We start from the raw sequence: 24261 nt of genomic DNA on the forward strand, positions 1-24261 counted from the left end.
TTTGGTATGTGGATAAATAAATCAAATATATAAATTAAATACATTAAAAGTTTACCAACCATTTAAGCAACTGGAAAGCTTTGGGTTTTGCTAGGAAGCATAAACACTTGACTCTGGACCAATAAAAGAAGGTAATGTGGTCTGATGAGCCCAGATTTACCCTGTTCTAGACTGATGGGCACGTCCCCGTATCATCGAGCGATGACGTTTTTCTCAAGAAGGCAGCAGCAGGGACAATTTCATGGTTTGAGCCAAGAGTTGTATCATGACCGCTTTCATACATTTAAGAATGTCAGTGGGACAGTTTGAGCTCTTGTTGGGAGAATAGGGACCAAATCTATTTAAACTGCTTCAGTCTGCACACAGTTACTGCTGCCACTGCAAGCCGATTTGCAACCCACCTCCACCCCAGCTTCTACATTTCATTCCATTATGACTTAATCAATGTCATGTTGACCCTATCTAATGTTTGTTATCAATGATGTCTGCTCTCGATTTTACTGGCGTTCTTCCCACCTTAGGATTTCCACATATGCGTTTTACAGGGTGGGAGGATCCCAGAACAAAGCCATCCCGGCAAATATGAAAACAAATGAATTCTTGGGAGAAATTTATGAGCAAGCACACAGTCTGAAAGTTCACATAGCAAATACCTTTAAATGTTAAAGGAGCATTTCTGGCAGTTCTTAAATTATATCTTGCTCATGAACACTGTAGCTTGTCATGTTTTAAAAAAAATTATATTGCACTTTCTAAGGGCAAATAAGAACCTGTATTACTTCATCAAAATACTTAACATTCAACAAACGAATAAATTTTTTTGTTTTTTTGAAGAATATCAGTAACCACTGTGCAAACATTCCCGAATGAAGCCTTAACTGAAACAAGGTTAAGCTCACTTGCTGGTGTACTACAGGCATATACGATATCACAACACAGTACAGTAACAAAGCTGGTAGTCTTTTCACAGGCAGATGCTGTTCTTATATCTTTTCAAAGGACATGCTCTTATTATTTCGCTATCATCTTATCATACAAGGAAAAGAAATTCCTTATAGATTAATATGAAGGCTTAGGACTAGGCAGCCACCTCATTAAGAAACGTGGACACCACAGCCAAGTGATCCCTGAGAAAAAAAGGAGCTCAATTTTTTTCCAAAAACTCCGGATACATATCCCCAGAGTTTGGGTGAAACACATAAATATTTAAAATCAGAAAAATATTGAGCTTTGTTTCGACTGTCTGTGAACAATGTGAATTACTAGATTACACCGCATACTTGTGGCGCCCTTTTCAAAGTGGCGTGGCTAAAAGTCTTCGAGCATTAAAACTGATATTAATGTGTGATAAGATATGACCACACATATCTTATATCTCAATCAATTCCATGCAAGTACTAAGAAGTAAACATGCACTATATGCATTTTCATAAACTTATTTTTAACCAATCAGGCTTTACATTCATTACATTTGTATAAAGGTTTAATCCTAAAGTCTTCCTGTAGTGAAAAGACTTCTATAGAGGATCTTCTATAGTAGGCACCTCCTGATAACAGGAATGACTGAATGGGTGGATAGTTTCATGGTGTGGGTTTGTGTCCTGCTGTTTCTACTCTTATGTGATGTGTCTGTGTGCCCATGTGAATCTAAGTATGGTATGCTGTATCTGTACATGTTATCTGAAGGGTAATCCCATTTAAAATCAATGAAAGCTGAATAAAGTTCCCACCTTTTTTATGTACAATCACTTAAGTATAGTTAGTGAAGGCATATCAAATTTTACTTTACTATAAACACTTTTTCAACTACATGAGGGTGAGTCAAAACGTTGGTCCCTTAGTTTGCTGAATTTGAGCCCTTGTGTCTTTATGAGATAACCTCTGCGTATTCAACTTACAACAAAAGCCATCTTCAGGACTAAATTTATCTGATCAATGTGATATGCCCAGACTATATTATGGAACATGTGAGCACTAATGATGCTCTTCCATTTCAGAGCCATAAGCTATATTAGCAGATTACAGTGACACAGGAGTTACAGCTAGAAGCTGAGCCTGATACCAAAACACAAGGACGAAGTACAAGTAATCAGTTTTTCACATTGTTGTGGAGGAATTTTGGCCCACTGTTGCTTTTGTTCACTGAAGTCTGCAGGCATTCATTTAACTCTCCACAGCATTTTAATCAGGTTGCAGTCTGGACTTCATTGCAGCACCTTGATCTTTTTCTTTTTCTATTGTAGATTTGTTTCTGTGCTTGGAATCACTGACCTGCTGTATGTTGGGCCAAGCTTTAGCTGTGGGAGACACAGCCTCACATTTGAATGAGTTCATGGTGGACTGAATGAGTGCAAGGTGCCCAGGTCCCATTGCTGTAAAAAAAATCCCAAATCATCACTCCACCACCGTGCTTGACAGCTAGTATGAGGTGTTGTTGATGACGACATACTAATTTTTTGGAGCTAGTCATTATAGTCCAACACTTTTACTTTGGTTGTCCTGTAGAAAATGTACACAGAATCCTACAAGGAGGTAAAAAGGAGACCTTTTGTATTAACATTTTAACCAAGTTTATCCAAAATGCCCAATTTTGAAGTTTTCCCCAGTGAATGATCAGAAAACAAGTAAAACTTCCCAGTTACCAAATGATTTAGTGCCACAAATTATTCTCTCCTGGACCTGGAGTTAAAATTATTCAAATTGATTAAGTGCTAAATTTTGACCCAACCTCATGTACAGTGAAGGCTTTGAAGTAACTTTGAAAACTTCTAAAGTGTAAAGTTAACTGGATTTGGATTCATTAAATAACTGACCTTGAACACAAATGACACGGTGTGACAAAGAGGCATCATCCATCTAAATTTACCGCCCAATTGATGATATTAGTCTGGCTTTATGCATGTACTATTTTGCTCTGGCCCAAAGTATTGGAGCAACATTTGCAAAGAATTTACATTTGTAAATCTATGCATGTGTGTAAGTACTGTTAATGTGTGTGTTTTTTGTTGTTGTTCCCCGATCAGGAGATGCAAAGCAGTGAATGACACTGGCTGGTAGAAGCTTTCCTCTTGGTGAGTTGGTGATCGGACACACACACACACCACTTTGTGCTGTTTTCCTACAACTTACCCTTGTGAGGGGTAACCAGCAAGTCCAGTGTCTTCTGCGATAGGTTGGGCCAGATAGCCATCATCTCCTTTCTAAGCTCTGCATCCATCTGGTGCTTATCTGCACCACCTGGGTAGCATGTACCAAAAGCGTCCATGCACACACATTGAACATTTGTAGACACATGGAGACGTCCGACCACATGTGAAGAGCCCCCAGACACAAAAAGAGCAAGGTACCGACCAAAAGAGAGGCACAATGGCATGAAATCCAAAAAGAAATATATTTATCCATTCAGGCATCCAAACATTCACCCAAAAACAAAAAAGTAATTTGTTAGCAATTTGTCATATTTGCTACAATAATCTAAAACATACTTCTCAAGAGAAAGAGACAGAAACTGTGAAGAAAGAGACTCAAAGTGTCACAGTACTTCATACCATACCCTTAGCAATCTTTATGTCCAGTGCTGTCCTTATCAGAGCCATGAGCGTGGAGTTAAAATGCACCGTGCTGTCATCAGCAACCGGTAGATCCATGCGCAGCAGCCTCTGTGGAAAGCCAGTCAGGGATGAGAGGATGAGAAAGGGATGTGTCCCTGCTGAACTGTGGTGTGCCTGAACCTCCAGGAAGGGGAGGGGATGAGGGGTTGGGGGCAGGGTTGAGAGAGCTCCATAGACTACAGCCAATTCCAGCTGGACCGGATTTGCCCAGGTTTTAGTCAATATTCCCTGAGAGAGATTAGAATTAAGGCACAGATGCCTGGGTGTAGAGTCAGTGAATCCTCTGATAAAGGTGTGCCATATAGAGTGACTCTTGAGAATTCGTGGGTTAAGTCTGTTGCACAGCTTTGCAAATTTTTTGCATTGGCAAGTGCAAGAGCATTTACGTGATGACAGAATGTTGAATAGTCGAGTTCCAGTGTCTCCTGTTTCTTTTTTTTCCAGTGATACTCTACGAAACAGCACAGCTATATCCAATGAGGGCCATCTGCTGCTAAGCAACTGTGAGAGCTGAGAACCACAAGGAAGAACAATCGGAGCCGAAATGGCCTCCGACCCAACCTGTGCCCATGTTCCCTAAATGTGTGAATGCATGGGTGCATTTACACATCTCTGTTGTTACACACATATAGATAGATATAACAGTACACATACACAGACCCGACCCCCCCACCCCCCACCCTACCCCAACAATCATCCCTTCCCTCTACACTTACACACAATTATTTGCACAGACTCCAATTAAGAGTGCTTAATTGGAGTCCTTTAGAGACAAAATAAGTTGACTGAAGAACAATAACAGTATCACTGGTGTAATTCTGCTATTTTTCAGGAGACTGCTGTGGTTTTGTTTAACTGAGGCAACTGCTATAGAGCTCCCCCTACCTCTAAAGAGGTTCCCTGTCTTTACATGTCTATACCAGGTAAAACCAATGGAGAAACCTGCAGATAGAAGTGAACAAGCTAGGCCAGCTGGGGTCGCTTGCCGTTCCTATCTTGACCAGTTAACATCCATCAGATTTACCTACGAACATGAGCGTTGGGCACTCACGATGGCAAGCACGGTAGTACGATGGCGGTGGAGTTGTGTACGTGCTCTTGTGTTCCTGAGTGTGTGCAAGTGTTGGGCATGCCCAAAGCCAAGTGTGCAGCAGGCAGAGGGCATCGGCCAACATCCACAGCGCTCGACAGGCAACAGGCAGGCAGGCTCGATGTCGCCCATAGCCATGCGACAAAGAGGATTTCATGCAACACCCCATCAAAAAATCCAACAAACCCGGACACAGCATGCAACATGCATTTACTTCACTCCCACTATCTAAGCCCAAACTCTTCCCACCCAGCCCACTACTCCCCATTACTTCCCTTAAAACCCACTTTTACAATACAAGCAGCCGTGCATCCGCGCAAAGAGAGTATCCTCAATCCAATCGGATTGATCCTACTGATTGACAGGTAATTTCACACTTTTTGGATTCTTCTTTTGTTTTCTCCTTCTACTTTTTACATTCATGGCTGCCCTAAAGTCAAATTGGACAGCGAGGTGTTACTTCGTATCAAGTCAAGATCTCTCTCAATGCCAGACGGGTGCAGTGTTTTAAGGGGGTGTAAGAGTTAGAGAGGATTAGAGTTGTGGCATTCCCTGAAAGAAGAAAAAAATCATATAGAAGTTTAAAAAACAGATGATTGAAGTTCTGTTTTTTCTGTTTATTTTATTTATTTTTTTGGTTTTGGACCAACCAGACTTTGTGGTAATAGAGCTGTAGGGTAAGGGGACCGGGGCGTATCAAAGGGGACACATGGCAGGGATAACAGTTAGTCGGGCTAAACTAGTCAACTCTAAGCTTGGTCATGAGATGTAGTTACAGATAAAAAGGTAAAGGTGAGAATGAGCAGGGAGAGGAGGGTTGTGAAAACACTGAAAGAGTAAAAGAGGAATCAAGAGAACGTGAGTCAGTGTGATTTAAACTGAGAGGAGAACTGAGAGTGTGTGTGTAGATAGAAAAGAGAAAAGAGAGGCTGAAAATTACAGAACACGACAAAAGATAAAGACGAAGACTAAAAACAACACTGACAGAGGTCAGTTCAAAAGAGACAATCTGTCGTAGCAATACACATTTAACAGCTTTTTCTTTTTTTACTTTGAGTAAAGGGCTTTGTGTCCACTAAAGTGAAGATCAAGAACTTTGCCTAAATATTAAGGGCAATGTAAACCTTCCCCTCTTTATTCATTAACTGTTTCTCATATCACAAGGTTCTTTAATTGACTTCTTTTTGTCGGATTTGTGTAAATGAATACTGGAAGGTTCTGATGGCTGAAGTATGTGATGGGTGCTAGTGCCAAGACAGTTTGACATACTGGAGAGGAAACCAAGAGAAAGAACAGGAAGGAGAGGTAAAGTGGAGACAGAGTGGGCTTGACAGAGGGATGTAATGAAGGAGTGAAGATGGCTCCTAATTGGTGACAGACAAGTGGATGTAGAAGTAGAAAGACAGAAGAATGTGAGGGAAAGGATGGCTGGCAGGCAGAAGGTCAGTGGAGAGAAGAGGAAAACAGAGGAAAAGGAAGAATGAGAGAGGCAAATGGATAGTACAAAGATTACTGACATCCAGATTCAACAGAAATGAGTAACGCTGGAGATTTTCTAATAATTGTTAAAATTACTGCTTTTCACTCACCACATATAATAAATGGGAGGCTACTGTACACACAGATATTTGGAGATAAGTGGATCGACTGCACGTACAGATAATTGACTTTAGGAGTCATATCAGGTGTAGCTCATTACAGGAGCAGGCAGATCTAATTTGGTGCTGGCTAAACAGAGTTGGCCAATTCATTAAGTATTTGCGTGAATTAGTGACTGTTGTTTCTTGGGAAATAATTTTAAGGGACTTTTTTTTTGCTGTGAATTCTTCAAATAATTAACATATTTGTAATAACTTTGCAAAAATTTAAAGTAAAGTAAAATTTTGAGGTAATAAAAGACATTTAAACCATTTTGGAATAAAGTTGTAACATTACAAAAGCTGGAAATAGTGAAGTACGGTCAGTACTTTCTGGATACACTGTAGCTATCGATTCCCAACTTTCTGAGCTACTATTTCTGAGCTCCTGCTTCAGGTAAGCAGCATGTTTCTAATTTCTTTTTTCAACCAACACCATCGCATGTGAGAGATTAGATCCTTTCACGCCAACCCTACAAAGAAGACCGTGACCATAAATATTACTATTTTTTAAAGAGTATAACATTTCAATAACTATAGTGTGGTTCACCAAAAAGGGAACACAGTCATTATTAATAATTTTCCAGTAGTGTATTTTACAACCTACTCACTTGTGAGTAGCTTTGTTTCGTCTCCCTTCTTCTCAGTCCTCGCGACAAATAATTTGAATAAAACTGAATAAAAAATTGACATGAATTTTCTGTGAAAAGTGAACCACAAAACCCTTTAAGCTGCTGCTGAATTTCTAGGTGTAAGTAACATATTTCCTGATTTTAATTTTAAAAAAAGCTTAATTAGATGTCATTTAAAAAAAATAAATAATCAGAGAAATCACTTCCCTCCTGGTTGAAGCACCAAACCATCTTGTCAACAGTGTTTTAGTGAATCTGGATGGCAATAAGAAGAAGGACAGGTTGAGAAGGACTCAGCTGAGGTGTAAAGAGAGAGTAGACAATAAGACGAAGAGACAGTGAATGCTGAAATGCTCAATCCAAATCTCTACACTGGTGGTCTGAGGAACAAAGAAGCCAGAGATGCTTGAATGTCAAAAAATCATCTTGAAAAATGAGGAAAAAAACTACAAGGGCCAGAACATGGTTGTATAAGCATTGTATATGTGTATGGTAATGTGTGTGTGCGTGTATATAATACACAGAATAATAGAGCCATCCACAGGAATAAGAGGCACAGAGGTTTGAAGACAGAAACCACTGCCGGTCCTTCTGTACCCGCATCGTAAGCAAATATTGCACTGCGTGAACAAAACCCTTAATAAAATTATCTCAATTTAAGTGTTGCTTGTATATGTTTCCTGAAATAAATCAATGGCGTGTGGAAATTATGTATTTTTCACAAATTTTCAAGCATGATTTCACTGCACTAAAAATTTCTATAAGCATTTTATAGGACATAATTTTAAAATGCAAACCTGCAATAAATAATGAATAAATGTAGATTAAGTAGTTGTATATATTTTAAAACAATTGTTTTTCTTAAGTTTGAATATTTCAGAACAAAATAGGCTATAAATAAATGAAAACTGAAAGTAGTCATTAATATTTAGTGGACTTACTTACACCAATCTAAAAACACATGGACGTCTGAAAGTTTTCTTACTTTCTAAGTTACACCTGTGCTTTAACTGTGTTTTGCTTGCGTCCGTGCAGGTTGCAGAAGGACTGGCAAAGCCTCCTCCGTTCCCTTACTCCTGTGGCTTGACGGGAGGAAATCAAAGAAAGAGGACTGACTACCAATCCACTATCACTGCACTTCACGACAAAAGCCCATCCCTCCATCCCCGCGGTCGGAGAGAAAGAAGAGAGGACAGCGCTCACCACCACCACAACCACCACTAACAGACAATGAGGAGAACACCGCTGGGAGGAGGGAGGGAAGAAGGGAGGGAGGTGGAGGAGAGTGGGTAAGAAGGAGGAGGAGGAAAAGGGACAGGGAGGCTTGAGCAAATGAAAGAGAAGAGGTTCTCTTCCCCAGCGATGGGGAGGCTGAAGAACGGAGACTTTATGGATGGGGAAAAGGAGGAAGAAATGAATGATGGGAGAGGGGAGGGAGAGGAGGAGGTGAGGGTGGTGGCTGAGGGGGGTGGAGGGGTAAGGTGGGGGGCGAGTCTACCTTATAGGCGACCCGGGCGGGACACCTCTTCCCGAGGCCTAGCGGCGGACACATGTGTCTTAGCATCTGATACATGTCTGTGTAACTGATCCGGCCGCTGGAGTGGCCACGAACACACATACACACACGCACACACAAACACACACACGTGCACCATATATGCACATGCATCCAACACCCCATACGCCAACACACCCACACCAGACAAAACAAAGACGGACGACGTAAAAACGTAAGAAAGAAAAACAATGGGGGGAGGGAGGAAGAGGAGGATTAAGAGGGAAGGACGGAGACAGACAGACAGAGGTGTGTTCGGGGGAGACATGAGGAGAAATAAAAAGAAACCGACAAAGGAAAGGAAGAGGGGGGGAAACAAATACACAGAGGTTATTGTTTTGATCACTGTGGATATGTGGTTGCTGTGGTGAGAGAAAAAGAGAAGGAAAGAGAACGAGAGAGAAAGAGGGGGTGTGTTACGTCTAGTTTGATATATTGTAACGTTAGTGGAGAGAAGAGGAGGGAAGGGAGGAAGGCAGGGAGAAAGGTTAGGGAAGGGGAGGGTTGGAGGAGGTGTTATTTAGTTTAGTTACTTGCTATTAAGATACCGTTCTATGCGAGTCGAAAAGGGGATTTGAGTGGGTATTTTTTTTCGTTAAAAGTCGGTGCCCTCTTTCGCCGCTCGGATAGAACTGGCAGCGGGGCTTCTAGCAGGCAAAGAAAGCACCGCTGCAGAGATCGGAGTGAGTCACAGTGACAAGTCAATGCAGTCCATTATTGAGGCTTAGTCTCCACCAGGAACCTCCACTCACAGCTGTGCCTTTAGATGTTCAGGGGAGCCCTCCCTCAAGATGGGAAAGGTCACGACACATTTACAACAAGGGTAGCAGCTGAGTAGAAGGTATTCAAAAAGTTTTGGTTGTTTGAGAACCATTAGTTGTTTATAATACAATAAAATGCAACTGAATTAGCCTGTCCAGATAGCTTGTACCTATTAGTTTAGGTTGAATGAAGTGGAATATCTACTGAAGGGTACAAAGCACCTCAAAAAGAACCATTCAGTTTCAAAGTACTTCAATTTCGCAGCTGTTCAGCAGTAATAATCAAAAGACGTACTGTTAGAAAGAGTGGATTTGAGAGTTTTGCGTAATTGCTAGAGGCTGCCATGCCTCCAGACATGCTCGCAAAAGTATAGGATGAGTTTGATTATCATATGGATGTATGTTATGCATCCGGAGGGAGACACATCGAGCACTTGTGAACATCGTAAGTAAAGCTTTTTATTCAGCCATGTATTTAAAACTTTACTACAAAGTTCTATGTCTATTACTTAAACAAATATAGCCTTTTGAAATTGGGTGGTTCTTCCGATACACCCTGTATACAACAGGTCTCATACTACAGACATATTAGACGTCTCACAACTCAAATATAACTAAGTCAATAGAGGACAAGAACAACTTAACAAATGGAAAGGTGTAACATTGTGAACACACATATCTGCAGCCCGATGCAGATTGTTTGGGTTTTTTAACTGTTAAATACTACAATGTGAATTAAAAATAAATTGTAAGTTCACTTCAACTGGCTACTTAGCAGTAGCTTCAAAAAGCAAATGTAAACGGTATGACTAACAAATCTTCCCACGAACCTCTGCCGACACAAGCAGTTACTAAGAGGTACCTGGTGGACACAAGACTATTTTTAATGTCAAGAGTCCTCGCCCCAAACCACACACACACCCTGCCCCTTTCTTTTTTGTCCCCCACACACCAGAGCCACAAACAGAGCAAGTTTGGCCATCTCATCACAGTACTTCGGATAACAGTTACCCAACTCCTGCAGATTGATTTTACATGAAAATTATACTTAAAGAACTATAGGAGGTCGTTTGATAGCTGATTTGTTGTCTTATGAAACTAGTTAATAGTAGCTAGTCCTTTTAGCTTTAGGAAAAGTATTGCAAAAGTATGTTTAACTTTGATATTACTGTGCTAAAAGTACAGGGTGCATTTTATATAAAGGTAATGTAACAGGCTAAATACTGGTTTTGGTGTGTCTAATTTTTAAAGCCACTACGTGTACTGGTTTGAAAGTCCATACAAGTTAAGAAGGGTTTAGAAAAGAAGCTACTCAAAAAAAAACCCTTTCAATCATTATATTTATCATTTACCATTATATCTGAAACAACCTTTTGTGCTACAAGGACAACCCAATAAGGAAGTGAAGAAAAACTGCAATTCCTCAACTGGACACTTGAGGCTGACTCCGGTCCATTATTGAGAAAATCCATCTTAGTTTATACTTCGACTTTGAATAAATGTAGAGCCTACCATACACACTATACAAGTAGACAATGCTGTTAGCATTTATCCCCGTGCTCTGCAATTTTACCACCAACACCAGGTGGCAGTGAAGTTTCCTCTCTTCCATTCTCAATCACCAAATTAATTTCCAGTTACTAAAAAATTAGTAACTGGAAATCCATATAAACAAATGCTGATCAGAATGGGCCATTCACAGCCTTGTGACCTGAGCTGATGTGACATGCTGCTACATTTCTAGAGATACCGACCAAGTTATGATAAACTAGGTGGAGTTGCTGAAGGGAAATGTTTGTAGATTTGTTGGCACACTTTTAACCTTCATCATTGGTGATGACCATAACGCTAAGGCTAGACAATCAAAAATATATCAAAAAGACTCTGTTTTGCCTTTCTTCAAAGTACACGATGACTTTGACCTCAGAGGGTTAATGCAACTACCTGATAAATAATATGCCTCTCTATATGACTAATTGTACATAAAACTTTCTAAGCGGTCCTGGCTCCAGTTTTGCTTTGTGGAATTACTATTAATGGGCAGGTATTTGTGTATGTAATATAGCCATATAATGTTTGGTCACACCTTGTTAACACTAGGTTATAATGTAGCAATGATTTCAAAAAGCCAAGATGGCCATATTTCTATAATTGAGGCGTAATAACAAGACTTGGTGGTTTTGTCCATCTTTTATATACAGATTTTGGCTGAATTATGGCGTTTTTTCCTAGTGACATAAAACACAATGTTTTAGTGTTTCTGTGATCTATTTTAAAGAAATATATTCGATTTTTGTGTGAGTAATCTATCAGTATAAATGCACAAAAGACTACACATAGTGGCTTTAAAATGTAATATTACAAACAGGTTAAGACAGCTGTTCCCAAACATGTGCCATGGAAGTTAAAGATGTAGCAGCTTTTCATTTCAGCTAGCAACAAGAGCTCGTACTTGCTAGTTTAACTAGTGTCTGTCACCTGAATGAGCTGCTTCAGTGAGTACAATCAAAGTCTGCACACGTTTGACTTCCTGTGGCACATGGCTGGAAAACACTGGCTGTTAAGCTCAGACCAAACTCTCTTTGTATGGCTCTGTAATAACCCCTGCCTCCCGCACCCGAACCCCAACTCAAACAAGAACAATGCACATCGCTCAACCATTTTCTGCCCAGGCAAAATTAGACAGCAAGCAGAAATAAAACACAATGGCTGACTGGAGTCTAAAGTCTAATGTTTACACAATCCTGAATTCAAAGTAAACATGTCAGTGTAATTTTCCCCAGCTTTCAGTCAGAAGACAATAGCAAGTGCAGTGCACCACCTCATGCTTCACACACTGGTATCAGTGTGTGTGTGTGAGTGTGTACAAGAGAGTGAGTGTGTGTGTGCATTTCTGCATTGTCCCAAACATTCTCATTGTCATGTCAGAATGCATATACAACAGAACCCCCCCCACCAAAAAAATGGTTAAATGGTGAAATGAGCTTAAAGCAAACCCAAAAAAAAAACTCAAACCAATGGAAATCAAAAAGTTGAAGTAAGAACAAATTGGTTTTAAGAGTGATAGAGAGCAACATTCATTCCAGTCTCTTAAAGGCGAGCAGGTTGCGTTTAAGTTTGTGCTTTAGGGGTTTGGTCCAAACCTTGCAGGCCACCCTATGTGGGCACTTCTTGCCAAGGCCCAGAGGAGGGGAGATAACTCGCAATAAACTGTACATATCCTTATAATGTATGCGCCCGCTGCAAGAAAAATACAAGGAGGGGAGGTTAGGTGAGGGAACACACAAAATACAGAGAGAGAGAGAAAAGAAATACAAAGGGAGCAGAAAGAAGAAAAAGAAAAAAAAAGCAGAAAGATTCAGAAAATCATCTTTAGCATGCACGCTCAAAATTCACAGGGGAGAAGGGAGGGTCACATTCATCTCAACTTTGGAAGAGAAGGCATTTAAAGTTATGAGAGAGAGAGAGGAAAAAGAGAAATAGATGCTTGGAAACTGCTCAAGCAGGCCAGCCTTAACTGTCCCACTCTGAACTATCATCACACGTTGTAGATCCCATTTGATCTGCACGCTTCTCGGATAAGACATCGGCACGACAGCAGTCTTTACCCATTTCAGGGCAGGAGAGAAAGTCAGGGGTTAAGATGTTATTTTGCATTCAGCAAAAGACTATTTATACATTTGTGTAGATCAGGGGTGTCAAACATAAGGCCCGGGGGCCAGAATTGGCCTGGCAAACACACCAATCTGACCCACTGGACAACTTTGGAAAATGTGAAGGAGGCATAAATTTTGGACTTTAAATTTTGGAGTCATGCTGAAAGATTGCTTTCATTTACAACAGCACCATGTTTTTTTTATCATGTGGAAAAACTGAGAAATATTGTTGTGTTTGCATACTAAACAAATGTCTGTCCTCCTCCAGAAAATCTTATGTATGCAAACACGCGCTGCAACTTCTTATCTGGTGCGCGTCTTTTATTTTGACAGAGAATGCTCAGCTGCGGACCACTTATGTGCACCCCTGTTTATATGGACGTTACCCTGGAAGCATTATAATGGTAACAGTACAATGGTATTCAAAAAGTTGACAGTATTATTTTGTAAGACTTTAATATAATACAGTACTATAAGGGGTTTTTTTACACTAAGAAGCCATTTTTGGAGGTTAGTGTAGGTACACGGTAAAATAATAGTATATCGCTGTAAAATCAGAGAACTTTCCAACAGTGTGCAGTGTGTGTTTTAGTTGTATTTTTGTGTGGATTTGAGTCCACCTGTGTGTCACTCACCAGGCGGCAGGGTCGTACTCGGCCCATATCCTTACATACTCATCCAGGTGATGAGGCCCCAGGATGGAAGAGTCTCTAGTCAGGTACTCAAAATTGTCCATGATGACAGCCACAAACAGATTCAGCATCTGGAACAAGTATGTCGCAAACACAGTGATGTAAAAAATTTCTTCAAACAATAACATACCCTCACTGGCCACTTTATTAGGTACATGTTAGCCCTGGGCTGGACCCATGTTTTGCCTTCAGATCTGGCACAGATTCAACAAGGTGCTGGAAATATTCTTCAGAGATTTTGGTCCATATTGACACGACAGCATCACACGGGTGCTGCAGATCTATCAGCTGCACATTCATTAAACAAATCTCTATTTCTAGTGTATGCTTGAGGAATGCAGAGGCCATTTATGTACTGATTTCATTTCAAGAAACCAGTTTGAGATGATCTGAGCATGTTATACTGCTGGAAGCAGCAAAGTGGCTGGTGATACGAGGCTGGATGGATCCATGCTTTTATGTTCCATTTTATTGTTACAGCAGAAATCAACAGTCCAGGCAACATTTTATTCACTTCTGTTGAGCCTGTTATAGCCTCAGTTTCCTGTTTCCTGTTGACAGGAGTGCTACTTGTTGTGGCCTTCTGCTTCAAAGATTTGAAGTATTGTACACTCACAGATATTCATACACACCATGGTTGTAATGACTGGTTATTTGAGTTACTCTTGCCTTCCAATCAGATCGAAGCTGACTGGTGATTCTCCTCTGATGTCTGACATCAGCAAGGCATTTGTACCCAGGGAACTGCAACGCACTGAATATTTATTATATATATTAGAGATATTAAAGATGGCTGTATGGGGAAATCACGGTAGATCAGAGGTTTCTGAAATACCCCGTCCAGCCAATCTGGCAAAAACAAAGTGTCTGACACATTAAGCAGATTTTCTTGACCACGTCTGAATGCCTAAATGCATTCAATCTCTGTGATTTGATTAGTTGATTAGATATTTGCTTTATCAAACAGTTGAATAGGTGTACCTAACAAAGTGGCGGGTGAGTGGAATGGACTGAAATGCTTACATAGTGGCCTTCTTGCCCTACTTAAAGCACTTTCTAGTACAAATTTCACCTAATCAAACACATTCATACAATGCTTTTATATCTATACCTAAGCACTTTGAACTAACATTCACACTCTGGTGGATGCATAGGAGTTTTTCGGGTTTCAGTATTTAGCCCAAGAATGCTTTGACGCATCGACTGAAGCAGCCACCGACCTTGTGATTGGCGACCTGCTCTATCACCCATATTTTGATCAACTGCGTAAAAGTGTATCCAGTGGGTTTTCTCACCAGAAAAGAGCACAAGAAGATAAAGGAGACAAAGTATGTGTAAGCGAAGGTGCTGCCACATTCTTTTTTATCATTCCCTGATTCAGGATCACACTCCTTCCTATCCAGGCAAGCCAACATGATCTCTTGCCACGCTTCACCCGTAGCACTCCTATGAGAGACATTAAAAAAAGAGGGCATTGTACACGACTTGATATGAACACAGAAGATTATTAATATAGAAGATATGATAACATATACAATAGCACATCAGTGCTACTGTCCTGCTTCTAAGGAGAAAAAGACTGAGCGTCAACAGGAGAAGAAGAGAGGAAGTAAAGTCTTACCTGAACAGCAGCATTAGGGCCATGAAGAAGGTTCTGAAGTTATTGTGCTCATTGATTCCATCATCCTCAGTTAGTTTTAAGTTCCCAAACAACTACACACAAACAGCAGTCAAACAAGGAAAAATCAAGAAGTTTAGGCAACGTCGTTACAACAGGAACTGCCTTGTTGCAGCGTTTTCAGCACATTAACACATCAACAATAGATATTCTGCAGCACTCGACTTTTAATTGTCAATTTGCACATCATTTTCGTCGTTTAAGTTTTATTCCTACTAAATATTTCCATTTTTAAAAACATTTTCTTTATTCATATGTATTGCATTATGACTAAACCGTTAAAAGGAAACAAATAAGCAAACAAATAATACACAAGGTTTAATTTGGATGATCCCCCCTTCGTTATCATCTGTTGCATCTGTGGACAGACTCCAGGGATAAGATAAGATAACCTTTATTAGTCCCAAATTTGTTTTGTCACAGCAGGAAGTGGACAGTGCAAAAGTTATATAGCAAAAATTAGAATACAATAAGAATAAAATACTGTACACAACTGTACAGAATAGAATACAAAAAAATAAAATACTATATACAGTAGAATGAATAAATAGAATAAAATATACAATAGGATAAAAATAGAATACAAATGCTTAATACAACTGAGTAAAAATACAACTTTGTCAGAAAAAGAGTATTGCACTTAGTGTTATTGCACATGTGTGGATGTGTGTGTTTGGTCAGTTGGAGTCTTTGTTGTGGAGTCTGACAGCAATGGGGAGGAAAGACCTGCGAAATCTCTCCGTCCCACACCGTGGGTGCTGCAGCCTGACACTGAAGGAGCTGCTCAGTGCTGTCAGAGTCTCCTCCATGGGGTGGGAGATGTTGTCCAACAGGGATGACAGCTTAGCTACCATTGTCCTGTCACTCACCACCTCCACTGGGTCCAGAGGGCATCCTAGAACAGAGCTGGCTCTCCAGATCAGCCTGTTCAGTCTCTTCCTGTCCCCGGCAGAGATGTTGCCAGCCCAGCAGACCACACCGTAAAAGATGGCTGACGCCACCACAGAGTCATAGAAGGTCTTCAGCAGTGGGCCCTCCACGCCAAACGACCTGAGTCTCCGCAGCAGGTACAGCCTGCTCTTCCCTTTCCTGTAGAGGGCGTCTGAGTTATGAGTCCAGTCCAGTTTGTTGTTCAGATGAACACCAAGGTACCTGTAGCTGTCCACAGTCTCAATGTCCATACCCTGGATGTTCAGTGGTTGCAGTGGAGGATGCTTGTGTCTGCGGAAGTCTACCACCAGTTCCTTGGTTTTACTGGTGTTGACCTGGAGGTAGTTCAGCTGGCACCAGTCCACAAAGTCTTGGGTCAGTCCTCTGTACTCCTTGTCGTCTGCATCAGTGATGAGGCCGACTATTGCAGAGTCAACAGAGAACTTCTGCAGGAAGCACTGGGTGGAGTTGTGGGAGAAGTCTGCAGTGTAGATGGTGAAGAGGAACGGAGCCAGAACCGTTCCCCGTGGGGCCCCCGTACTGCAGAGGTTCTCACATACTGTGGTCGGTCAGTGAGGTAGTCCAAAATCCAGGTAGTGAGGTGATGGTCCCCTCCTGAGTTCTCCAGCTTGTCCTTCAAGACCGAGGGAAAAATAGTGTTGAAGGCACTGGAGAAATCAAAGAGCATGACTCTCACAGTGCTTCCAGCGGTCTCCAGGTGAGCGAGGGAACGATGTAGGAAGTGAATGACGGCATCATCCGCTCCAATGCCAGGCTGGTAGGCAAACTGAAGTGGGTCCAGTGATGAGCTCACCAGGTGCCGAAGCTGAGCCAGGACCAGCCGCTCCTGCTTCATTTGGATTGGATCTCTTCAAGTTAGAGGTACAACAATATGGATGCTTGTTCAACATGCATGGGGCTGTGCACTGTTAATTCATCCTACAGGGTCAGAATGTCAGTGCAGATTTCTACTGTCCAGAGACATGTGAGGGAGAAGATTAGCCATAAAAGAACTGAACCGCACTGGTATACAGCACTTTAAACAGGCAGGAGATTTTTGATTTCCCCCCTTGCAACTTTATCCTCTTTCTCAAAAGCAAATTTAAGTTGAGATGTGACGATTTCGACCCAAAAAAGTAGATGCAAAAGTGACACTCCCACAGTGGCATCCAGAAACAGCAGCACCGCTGGAAGCAGACAACCTTACAGCAAACATTTTGATCACACCTTGCATTTTTAATATTGTACTGCAGTATTTATTTGCCAGCTTATTTTGCAGATTTTACGTCTATATACAAAACCTATAATGAAACCCTTGTGATGACTTTTTGAAGCTTAAAGCAGCTCATTACCTCACCCTGCCTTTGATTTGAGATTAGTATGTATACTTTGCAGTGCAATTTATACTATGATGTTTAAAAAACTTAAAGGAACACGTGGTCATCACAGTTAAACACAAAGTCAAACATCAGCTATATGAATCTGTCTAGTTAGTTATGATGCAACAATATTTTTGGCAGTTCCATCCATTCATTTTATTCCACTCCGCTGAGTTGCGGACAGCCTGATATCCCCCAAGTTTAACTGACTTGTGTCACACTGTGATGATGGAGTGTTCCCTTAGCGGTTCTGAGTATATGTATATGACATGTTTTATGAGACGCACTGTGACTGCACAAGAAGATCTTTAATTTAACCTCTTTTTATCTTACTTGCACTTCTATGATGTGTAATGTAAGTAAACCTTTGGATACAGGATAGACACTTCTATCCTTTGTGAACAAATTCTGTGTTGTTCACACTGTTGCTGAAGCATTTAACTGTCCCAACCCATCAAATGTAAAAATCTCAGGACTCTGTAAGCAGTACTCACCTGCATGCCAATGATGGCATAGATGAAGAACAGCATGGCAATAAGGAGGCACACGTATGGCAAAGCCTAGCATGGCAGATAGGAAACACTTTTTAGTCCCATTAAGTGTATTGTGACATGTGCATACCTTTTGATTGTGTCATTTATTGACTGAATACCTTGAAGGACTGGACGAAGGTCCACAGCAAGATGCGAATGGTCTCTCCCTGTCTCAGCAACTTTATAAGGCGAGCTGCTCTGAAGAGCCTCAGGAAGCTCAAACTGAAGGCATTATTCTAGAGCACAAAGGGAGAACACAGTGAGTTTCACCGAGTATGCCGCACCTGCACAGCATTCCTCTAACAAACAGAAAAAACAAAATCAACACTTGAAGAAAGAGAGGACAAAGAAAAAGAGAGAAGGGAAGTCAAAACCAACTAAATGAATGCAACTGCAAACATAACGGCTCTCAGTAAAAAGGCTGAAGGGGAAAAAAGACAGAAAGGAAAAAGGAGGAAGGAAAAAAAAGAAGAAGAAGAGTTGTACGAGTTTAAAGGTCATCATCCAATCTGATACAACAAAACAGTTTTTTTAAGAGAAAAAAAATGCACTGATCTCTGGGGAGGGTGGGGGCAAGCAGGCCACATCAGATGGAGCATAGTGCAATGTGCCTGTCAACCACACACACACACACACACACACACACACACACACACACACACACACACACACACACACACACACACATAATGACAAACCCTAACAGAGCATGGCTTGAGTTTGCTCCCATCTAGAGGAAGCTAGGTTGCTCTCTGTTGTCTCTAGAGGAGAACAACCAATCAGTATTTGACAAACCTTAATTTAGAGTGACATTACGATATAGATGCCTGTATGTCCTAAAGATTTTGGTATTTTTTGTTCCCTTTTGAAAAGAACTGATAAGTTAAATGTAAAATATGTGATTCTTACTGCCGGGATCTTTGCCAATGCCCTTGGGAATTTGTACTGAGCCTATTTCTGCTTTTTTGGCATGTCACACAGAGAAAATATTTCACACACAACAGCCAAACTCTGGTGAGGCTCTGGCATTTTGTCGTTCAAAGGCAAGGCAAAAAGAGGAGGATGAGGAAGAAGTGGTATAGAGGAAGGCGTGGGAGAAGGACCAGAGAGCAGCCTCAGTTCAGGCAGCATACTTTAGGAGAAAGGAGCTGGCCGACATGCAGTCCAGAGAGGGCCACTGGTGCAGATTGTACTTTTAACTGTATTTGAAGATTTAATACTCTGATACATTTGTGTGTGATACATTCTTGTGAGGAACACAGACATCTCAAACTACAGAATTCAAATATAAAAAAGTTTGGCTTTGCCTTGTAAGCAATATTTTTTTTAAACTGTCCACCTCGTGTTCTTAATCAGTAACCCTGGCAAGAAATTTACCAAACTACTGGAACTTTTATGGATGAATCTATAGACTATATAAAAGATAACACCTGGTAATCTTGGCCCAGGTGTAATGACACGGTGGCCATGTGCTATGAGCTTGTTGCCTGTAAAATGGTTACTAGACTGATGGTCAGCTGCTGTTTTTGGAGCAACTTTGGTGCATCAAGATGTTAACAGAACGGCAATAGGATGGAGTCACTGTGCAATCATTTTTCACTATTTATTGGGGTCAAGTTAGCAAATACATGTAATCTATTTGTAATAATACAGAAATAATGTGTCTAGTGTGGTTTAGTGGGGTAATTCGTTTTTTTACAGGGCAGGATAGGTCTGAATAATGTTTTTTAGTGAATGAAATAATCATTTAAAAGCTGCATTTTATATTTTTGTATAATATTAAAATTAGTTTGATGATCTGAAACATTTAAGTGGGACCAATATGCAAAAAATAAGAAATCAAGAAGGAGGCAAATATGTTTTTACAGCACTGTATGTAGATATTAACAGATTTGTGATTTTCATGGTGTATTATTAAAAATAGTCTGCATGAATTTGCTAACGTGACCTCATTTAATCGTAAAATGATAGTTGACTGAGTCCATCTTGACTCACCTAACTTGCTTCGAAGACGGCAACTGACTGTGATTAGTGGTCGCAGACCTGGTCCAGATCTGGGGGAAGATCCCCCAGGACATTTTGTTATCAGGAGCAAGCCCCACCATTGTCAGGCATGGATACAAGCATGTGGGGGCCAAACAAACTACTGAGTACTATTTCGAGCTGCTGCAATAAAATTTTGGCAAAATTGACTAAAATAGACTAGTGTGCCTCATTATTTATTTTTATAGTGTCTTTTAATTCAACCCTCTTTAGCCTGATAATTTTCATTTCCATATATTAATGTGGTATCCTTCCCCCCCAAACACATTAGTCCTTATAAGTGTAGATATCCAGCATGCCCCCCCACCCCCCCACCCCACCTAGATCTGATGTGTTTTTAAAGTGTTCCTTTAATTTTTTGGAGGACAAATGTCCATCGACCTCACAGATCAATTTCGTCCCAGGAGCCACCTGAACTATTTTACATTCAGTCCACGGATGAGTGAAGTACTGTGACCAGGAAGTTCAGAGAGTTTAAAAGTCCAACATCCAGAAAGCGCATGCACTGGGTTCAGGGTTAAGACTGGCCATGAGAGAGCAGGTGACTGGGGAGCAACAAATGAATCGAGGGTGTGCACAGTCAATGAAGATGCAGGAGAAAGTTTTTGAGAGATAAATTACAAACCAACCGGATTCTACATATGCCAATATGTAGAAAGAGGAATGGGAGGATTTTTGTTTTCATTTGTAGTAAAATGTGAGTGGGTGAAAGATATTTTTTGGGGGAGGAGGGGAGAAGGTAAGTGGGTGGGTTGGCGGGTGTTGGTTGTGTGTTTTATTTGGACATGGAACACACACCATCACCATCATCATCATCATCATCATCACAGGACCACCACCACATGTCATGGTGCAGCATGGATGGAGAACACGATGAAGGATTTCATAGTGCATTTTGATTGGATGGATTTTATCAGAGGAGGAGGGAGTGGGAGGGGCGTAGGGCGCCAACAAAGTAGAGAGGTTTAAAGAAAGCATGTGAAGAGATAGAAGAGGAAGACAGAATCAATATGGGCGTCATCACAAAAGCACTGAAACACTTCAAGACAACAGCAGTTCATTTGGGAAAGAGTAAGTTCAGCCTCTCTTCTTTTCCAGCTTTCATTAACCAAAGTTCATTTATTTGAAGTCAAAGGCAATTTGCTGCTCCATATTTTTTATTCTTTGACACTAGTGGAGTAGGTGTGCATGATTCACAACTTATACAAGCCCTCACTGACAGAGATAAGCTACAAGAACTCCTCTCCCTTTTGAAGCCAACTATCTTCAGGTGAGCAAAGCCAGGGCTGTGACTACAACATGGGTGCAAGATGAAACTATGACAAAGCAGACAAAGCAGCTAGAATATGGGTTTGTGAGATTTGCGAAACATTGCACCCTGTTTTTATTTACATGTTACACAGGGACCCAACTTTTTTGGTATTGGTGTTGTACAAAAGAAAGAAAAAAAGAAACAACAGCTTCCTTTTAAAACACTAAACGGAAGAATCCGGATATTTGCTTGAAGTGTTATTATTTGTCCAGATCCTAAAACTAGACAAAAATGAATCGACCTCTACATACATTAGTGTTTAGTCATTAACTTGAAAATGTCTGGGATGCTCTTGAGTTGACTGGTGTTTCGTGCCATTCTGTTTAGCAGATATGTCAAATCTTTAACAATGAACCAGACACAAAGCAAGCCAAGATGTTAAAGAGAAAAATAATAATCTTATTGGGTTTTTTTCTTTCTGTAAATATACAGCCAGCTCAGTTAACTTTAACCAAAAGCTGTTTTTGGCTATGTATGAAAATTCACAACAAAAGTAAGTGTTAGCTATTATGAACACTCAAATTTACTTGCGAAGCCAGTAACCAGCAGTTCAACTGCTACCACCTGGCAGCATCCTGACAAGAAATCAATCAGCTGTCTGAAACAATCAGTTCACTGTTTGAAGCAGCATAGGTGTCAATTAAGGCCTGTTCACATACAAATGTGGCCCCTCCAACATGGCCAGAGGGTGTTTTTAATCATCTGCAAACACTGCTAGACGGCAGTACTTAGCACAGTTACTGCTAATCTAGTCAGTGTGAATGAGAGGAAGACTTAGTAGAAGAAAGCCTGATGCCAAATTCAAAACACACCAAGCAAAAATGATACAACAGCTGGACAGTGAAGAGAGGCTGAAACTTCTACTGAAGTACTGGTCTCATATCCACACTTATATTAACTCATATGTACATACTATTACACATACAAGTACCAACAAACTCACAGGTAACATTGAGAGACTGCTCACTGAAGACAGGTTCAAAATGAGCTAGAAACAACAGCTGCACCGTGATACAATGTTCACCATCTACCGTAGCTTCCATAATAGGAGGAGCAGCCAGTGACTGCCTTCTTTTCTTTAAGTCCCACTTTTGCAAATGTGCATCTATATAATGTGAGGACACTTTTTTGGGTTGCAACCTACTGATCCAGATTACTTTTAATAAATGATCTCTGACAAGTCCAAAAATCAGTCCGAAGCTATTATTTATCTATGATGGACTGATGACTTCAGAAGGCTAAGCAAGATTTATGGAAGGATTCCTCATAGTCTTGCTGAAGCCTTAATATTGAATATCTCTTGCATCTAAAATAGTTTAATATCTCATGAATAAATTGCTTTAATACAGGCCATGACTTAATAATTCTGTCTGTTAGTGGTTTCAGTGAGGCCTTGGGTAGTGATTGCCTCATTTTAAGGACTTCACAGACGTCTCCAAAGGCCAGTCACCACATGTGCAAAAAAGCTGGCTTTTCCTCTGAGCCTCTTTTATATTCGACAAATCATTCTTTATTGTTCATTTGGGCCAAACACCGTACAGCACTTACCCCAAATTCTGTCACTAATATGTCAGTGATGCTTCCAAGGACAGACACAAAATCAAAAATGTTCCAGGCATCTCTGAAGAAATTCTGTCAGGTAAGAAAGACAACAAAACGAGAGATGTTTAAAGATCTGCATCTTTCACAACCTAAAGCCAGAAGGAGGTAAGGAGCCCCCATCCAATAGTGCTGATGTTACAGTAGAGACAGGGCGAAAGGAGGGTTTCTCCAGAAAAACATGATCTAGATCTGCCTCCCAAAATAACCTGCTTTATTAATGAATAATAGGATGAAATATTGGTGCATATAGACTGGGTCAGCCTACATAAGGAAAGTGTGTTTTTGTGTGCAGGTCGTTTTCATTTAAAGTCTCACCAGAGGGCCGAATGCTATGATCTTGAGCACTGATTCCAAGAAAAAGAAGGTGGTAAACACAATGTTGAGGTTCTTCAGGACATTATTGTAGACCATCGATGCACCTTCGAACTGCAGACACACACATAGACAGGAAAGCAATGAGAACGGCATTAGTGACATATGATGCATTATACTTCACTCAGAGGGCGACTTCTACCTTCATCATGAGGACGATGGTGTTGAGCGCGATTAGAGCCATGATGCTGTACTCAAAGGGCGGAGATACCACAAACTGCCACATACGATACTGGAAGCTCAGTTTGTTCTTTGGCATGTGGCGAGTCAGAGGCCTGGCATTGATGGCAAAATCTATACAGGCTCGCTGGATGAGGAGAACAGAGGGGAGGCGTGTTACGGTTAATTTACTTTTGGGACAAGACATCTGAAAAAGCACAAAGCAACTTTAATCTCTCTCCACACCTCATTTTTTTCTAAGCTGTAGTCCTCCATCATCTTATCCCCCTGTTCCTGGAAGGTGATGATGATGAGAGCCACAAAGATGTTTACAAAGAAGAAGGGGAAGACAACGAAGTACACCACGTAAAAGATGGACATTTCCATCCTGTAACCTGGGCTCGGGCCCTGATTCTCAAAGGTGGAGTCCACTGAGTGCTTCAACACCCTAAAAAAAGGGAGAGATGGAGGAAAAAGGCTAAATAAAAATGTACTGATACATATATTATCATCCCCAGTGGCTCAGTTTCACTCATTCAGTTCAGTTTTACATTTTATTTACATACAGCAGCACCAAATTCAAAAATTCAAATTCAAATTTTATTTGTCACGTACACAG

General features: G+C 40.8%; 1 protein-coding gene across 1 annotated transcript in view; it reads right to left on the bottom strand.

Annotated features, from left to right (window-relative positions):
* cacna1ab (calcium channel, voltage-dependent, P/Q type, alpha 1A subunit, b) overlaps positions 1–24261 on the bottom strand; it is a 108523-nt gene that overhangs the window by 18087 nt on the left and 66175 nt on the right. Inside the window, exons 28-39 of the mRNA XM_080303235.1 lie at positions 23889–24090; positions 23626–23790; positions 23427–23537; positions 23058–23141; positions 18274–18390; positions 18116–18181; positions 15256–15347; positions 14930–15080; positions 13578–13705; positions 12430–12526; positions 3554–3659; positions 3130–3237 (exon numbers count right to left, since the gene is read on the bottom strand). Coding sequence (XP_080159361.1) covers positions 3130–3237; positions 3554–3659; positions 12430–12526; positions 13578–13705; positions 14930–15080; positions 15256–15347; positions 18116–18181; positions 18274–18390; positions 23058–23141; positions 23427–23537; positions 23626–23790; positions 23889–24090 — 1427 coding nt within the window. The remainder of the gene's footprint in view (positions 1–3129; positions 3238–3553; positions 3660–12429; positions 12527–13577; positions 13706–14929; positions 15081–15255; positions 15348–18115; positions 18182–18273; positions 18391–23057; positions 23142–23426; positions 23538–23625; positions 23791–23888; positions 24091–24261) is intronic.

This window comes from Astatotilapia calliptera, chromosome 6 (genome assembly GCF_964374335.1).
Source record: "Astatotilapia calliptera chromosome 6, fAstCal68.1, whole genome shotgun sequence".
In the NCBI taxonomy this organism is placed as follows: domain Eukaryota; kingdom Metazoa; phylum Chordata; class Actinopteri; order Cichliformes; family Cichlidae; genus Astatotilapia; species Astatotilapia calliptera.